This window comes from Oratosquilla oratoria, chromosome 10, assembly GCF_046742065.1.
Source record: "Oratosquilla oratoria isolate Oo_2021 chromosome 10, ASM4674206v1, whole genome shotgun sequence".
Taxonomy (NCBI): domain Eukaryota; kingdom Metazoa; phylum Arthropoda; class Malacostraca; order Stomatopoda; family Squillidae; genus Oratosquilla; species Oratosquilla oratoria.
In genome coordinates this window covers 46801645-46806644 of record NC_134786.1, presented here as the reverse complement: position 1 = coordinate 46806644, position 5000 = coordinate 46801645, and the positions used below count along the sequence as shown (strand labels likewise).

At 39.7% G+C, this 5000-nt stretch overlaps 2 protein-coding genes across 2 annotated transcripts; one reads left to right on the top strand and one right to left on the bottom strand.

The window, feature by feature from the left end:
- Nucleotides 1-818: 818 nt before the first annotated feature.
- On the top strand, nucleotides 819-1154 carry LOC143028889 (methylglyoxal synthase-like). Its single transcript, XM_076191245.1, has one exon. The coding sequence runs from the start codon at nucleotides 819-821 to the stop codon at nucleotides 1152-1154; it is 336 nt and encodes a 111-aa protein (XP_076047360.1).
- Nucleotides 1155-3608: 2454 nt separating this feature from the next.
- Nucleotides 3609-4834, bottom strand: LOC143029007 (methylglyoxal synthase-like). Its single transcript, XM_076191352.1, has 2 exons — nucleotides 4699-4834; nucleotides 3609-4487 (listed from the first exon to the last, which is right to left on the bottom strand). The coding sequence occupies exons 1-2, from the start codon at nucleotides 4772-4774 to the stop codon at nucleotides 3862-3864; spliced, it is 702 nt and encodes a 233-aa protein (XP_076047467.1). The 5' UTR covers nucleotides 4775-4834; the 3' UTR covers nucleotides 3609-3861.
- Nucleotides 4835-5000: the final 166 nt, after the last annotated feature.

Sequence of the window (5000 nt, the reverse complement as noted above, 5' to 3'; positions counted from 1 at the left end):
TGGGGAGAATCCCCGAGTCTGTGTTAAAGGAAAAGTAGGTACCATCACACTCTGTCGTTCTGCTACTGAACAAGACTTGACCAGATGTCGCATGACGTCAGAGAGCGTGTGATACATACGTAACCATAAGAACATAAACCGAGCTCACAGGAAGAACCCACAGTCGCTCTCCAATTCAATGAATGGTTACTTCACTTTAGCGAATAAGAACTTGAAAAACCCCATGCAAACACCATGACAGGTCCCACCATCGCCGAACGGGGGAGAAATTGGGCGAAGCTCTCCAGGTCCAAGAGCTCAGCATCCAATTGTAAGTACTATCCCATCTGAATACCTTAATTCTTAACCACATATTGATACATATTACTCAAATGTACATTGACCATAGAAGCATAAAATGTATGTACACAAAGAAATGGTAAAGACTAGATTTGCACATGATAATCAGCCGTGCGAAATCAACAAACTTATGTTTCACTATTGAAATGTAACCTAATTTTTTTCTCTGCAGTGTCAAACCCTTGGAGGACCAGAGCCCCGAAAGAGGTCGAGTTCAACCATGCCACGGAAACCACCTCCGTCCGAGCATCAAGGAACATCTGGAGAGGTTTAACTTTTCCTCCACTGCACTCATCACGACCGTCCCCACAAGCGTACCCAAGACGGACCTACCTGCATCGGTCCTGCGCATGCTGCCTGAGCACAAGCGCATCGCACTGGTGGCCCATGATGAGAGAAAGGACAAGCTCCTCGAGTGGACCTAGAAGTGGCGCGAGATCCTGCGGGGCTACGATCTCCTGGGCACAGGCACCACGTCCATGTGGCTCCGAGAGCAGGTGGGCCTGGAGGTGGAGGGTCTGTTGAGTGGACCCTTTGGTGGCGATCAGCAGATCGGGGCCCGCATCGCCGAGCAACGCCTCGACATGCTTGTCTTCTTCTGGGAGCCCTTCAACGTCATGCCCCACGACGTCAAGGCCCTACTCAGGATTGCCAAGCTCTACAACGTCACCATCGCCGACAACCCTGTCACTGCGGACTTCCTCATCTCCTCACCCCTTATGTCCCAGAGTGTCCAGTGTCAACTGCCAGACACCAAGCAGTGGTTAGCCAGTAGGAAACCCTCTAACTATGAACCCCACAGTGCGCACCGATAAACCAAGAAATGTAATGTACGGCACATTCCTCAACTTTATAATTATTATTCTCCACAGGAGACCAACACTGACTCAGAAGAAGAGGGTGCCTTGTTTAACAAGTAAAATATGATACTTATTCTACCAATCTCTTTCAATTTGAGAAAAAGGGAGAATAGTCACATGCTACAAAGATCTAATTATTTTTTAATATATAAATTGAGGATTCCAATGACAACTACTTTACATGTATATTTAGTCTTGTACCTATATCTATCATTCAAGTAAGATAATAATGGAATAATATTTTTGGTTTTCTTAATCATGTGCACATTTAGAGATTTGTAATGAAAATATAAAAGGTAAAACGTGAGATATTTTTGTAGTCCGAATCATAAAACTATAGATGTGGACATAGTTTCATCTAAGAAGCTTAGAAAACACATTTTCTCCGTGTTTTATTACTGACCCTTTCTAGGTAAAGAGAATTTAGACAAAATTATCAGAGAGCTTTGCCCTAAGCCATGCAAACAAATCTGCGTATATAACTATACTTTGAGCTCGCATTTACGTTGATTAGAAAGAATAAAAAGGCAACTGGAAAGCTCTGTGGGTTAATTTTTAAAGTCTGCGTATATAACTATACTTTGAGCTCGCATTTACGTTGATTAGAAAGAATAAAAAGGCAACTGGAAAGCTCTGTGGGTTAATTTTTAAAGTCTTACAGCAAATGCACAACGCAGTTCTGCATTGTAAAAAGACGAATAAGATTTTGGGAATGTCTAAATTATTATATTATATCAATACTCAATTATAAATACTCTTCAGATGAAGTTGATGTAGATCATATCAGAAGTTACTTAACTGCAATCCAGATCATCGTTTTGTTAGTTTTCTGATAGTTGTGTTTGTCTAGAAAATATTATTTTAAAAAGGTTAATTATGTAATCAAAGAAAAGCCTGATTTTTTTTTATATTCAGGGGGAAATGCATTATCAGACGGAAAAAAATGAATAAAGATGGATAAAGAAGACACAGGTCTTGGTCCAAGTTTATTCCTGACTAGTTCCTCCTTGAAGAAGCTGATTTTGAAACTAGATATAGTCAGAAATAAACCTGGACCAATACCCGCATCTTTTTTATTCGTCTTTATCAACTTGTCATAATATCTCAACAAATAGAAACAGAATTAATTTGTACATTAGTTTGCATAAATTATAGGACAAAACCTCAACCTATGAAAAATGACACTTATCTATTTTGGTATGCGTGTATACATAGTGTATAAAAAAGTCACAGTTAAAGGTAGTAAAATGTATACTTCCACCCAAAGGGATCAGAAACATTAGAACATTTTATTTCTTGCTGAATCCACACAACATTTGGAATAATAAATCTAAGTGAAAGGTTGTTTTCTTCCTCAGCCACTCTATATTTTTTGCATTAGGTGTTTATCTATGTACTTATTTATTACATTCATTACTTATTTATATATATATATATATATATATATATATATATGTGTATATATATATATACATATACATATATATATATATATACATATACATATACATATATATATATATATATATATAAACAAATATATATATATATAAATATATAAATATATATATGTATACATATATATATATATATTATATATATATATTATATATACATATATATATATATATATATATATTTATCTATCTACTTATTTATTCATCTGCTTATTTATTGATATAGTTTTTTCTAGCTTCATATATCTATTTGCACATTCATTTCATTGACACCATGTTAGGCTTTGCAAACCTGGAATTGAATTTTTTCCTCTTCATTTTCGTCATTTTTTCTCTGTGCTCTCCCTCAAAACCAAATCAAGGGTGTCCGCCCCTGTCAGTTTCAATGGGTTGATATCTTGTCCGTTGAATATAAAAGATGTTTATGGTAAGGGGGAACAGTTTAATTTAATTTTATTTTGTTGTTCATATTACCAGTAAGTACAATTGTCTGATACCAACACAAAGGTGACGACTTTAGTCGGAGTTAAGGATCCCCTGTAGTGAGGACCTTCACCTTTGTCTATTGCTTATTCTTTGAAATAAACTGATCATGCAGTATTTTTCTAGCCTATAGATTAGGTTGGTGTAGTCTTTACTATATGAATTTCTTTGCATGGCCTGGTGCTAAATTCATCCACTACTTCGACTGCTATGTATGTCTAGATACTCTCCTCTTAGAAAGAGCAATCTAGAGAATATAAAGTAGATATGCGTTTAATGGTCCTGAGAAGGAATAAGCGCTTTGTTCTCTCGTGATTTTGAACTATGTACTTAATGCATAAACGGGATAAAAAATAACATTACGTTTTATGAATATTGAGCAAAAATAAATTGATAAATGCATATGATTAAAAGTGTCGAGAAAACCATACATAATATTGCATAATTTATTAACATATATGATAAGTACTAGGTATATGTAAACTAGTTGCCACTGTAATCCTCAATATACATCTTAGAATATTCTTGCATACTACGTAGATGAAGTGGGATACTTGAATAAATATTACATTTGTTAGAAATAATATCCTAATTAAAGAGACACTTTCTGTTTTTAAATTACAGTATTGGATTGGTCTCCTGCGAAGAATAAGAGCTGCAATGGTGAGGAGTGAGGAGTGCGATTCTTTTTACTCATGTAATAAGTGAATATTGTGGGCTTCCTAGTCAGCGGGCTTCCTGCTGGCCAACCACTGCTTGGTGTCTGGCAGTTGGCACTGGACACTTTGGGACATAAGGGGTGAGGAGATGAGGAAATCCGCAGTGACAGGGTTATTGGCAATGGGGACGTTGTAGAGCGTGGCAATCCTGAGTAGGGCCTTGACGTCAGAGTCGTGGGGCATGACATCGAAGGGGTCCCAGAAGAAGACAAGCATGTCGAGGCGCTGCTCGGCGATGCGGGCCCCGATCTGCTGGTCACCACCGAAGGGTCCACTCAACAGACCCTCCACCTCCAGACCCACCTGCTCCCGGAGCCACATGGACGTGGTGCCTGTGCCCAGGAGGTCGTGGCCCCGCAGGATCTCGCGCCACTTCAGGGTCCACTCGAGGAGCTTGCCCTTCCTCTTGTCATGGGCCACCAGTGCAATGCGCTTGCGCTCGGGCAGCGTACGCAGGACCGATGCAGGTAGGTCTGTTTTAGGTGCGCTCGTGGGGACGGTCATGATAGGTGCAGTGGATGAGAGGTCGAACTTCTCCAGCTGCTCCTTGATGCGCTGGACGGAGACTGTTTCTGTAGTATGGTTGAACTCGACCTCTTTCGGGGCTCTGGTCTTCCAAGGGTTTGACACTACCGAGAAAGAAATAAGGTTAGTTTTTCAATAGTGACACATTAGTTTATTGTTTTTTTTTTCAAGGCGGATTATCATGTGCCAGCCTAGTTTTTAGTATTTCTTTGTGCACATACATTTTATCCTTCTATCGTTACTCTATAATAAATTGGATTGACAGGTGACAATAGGTGATTAAGCGTAAAGGTCTTCAAATGGGATCGTACTTACGATTGGATACTGAGCTCTTGGATCTGGAGAGCTTGGCCCAGTTTCTCCTCCGTTCGGCGATGGTGGAGCCTATCATGGTTTCTCCACGGGGTCCTTCAAGTCCTTATTCTTTAAGTTGAAGTAACCAGTCGCTGGGTTAGAGAGGGAATGTGCTCTTGTCCAGTGAGCTCGGGTTTATATACCTGTGCCCCCTAATGTATCGTCCCGCCCTCTGGCAGCATGTGGCATCCGGCCAAGACTCCTCTAGTAGCGGGAAGAAAAGTGAGGGCACCCTATTTTCCTTTAGTACCGACTCGGGGACT

Excerpts from the sequence above, each read along its gene's own strand:
- LOC143028889 (XM_076191245.1), top strand. The coding sequence starts at position 819 with ATGTGGCTCCGAGAGCAGGTGGGCCTGGAGGTGGAGGGTCTGTTGAGT.
- LOC143029007 (XM_076191352.1), bottom strand. The coding sequence starts at position 4,774 with ATGATAGGCTCCACCATCGCCGAACGGAGGAGAAACTGGGCCAAGCTC. Across the intron at positions 4,488-4,698 it reads CAAGAGCTCAGTATCCAATC|TGTCAAACCCTTGGAAGACC; the intron begins GTAAGTACGATC and ends CTTTCTCGGTAG.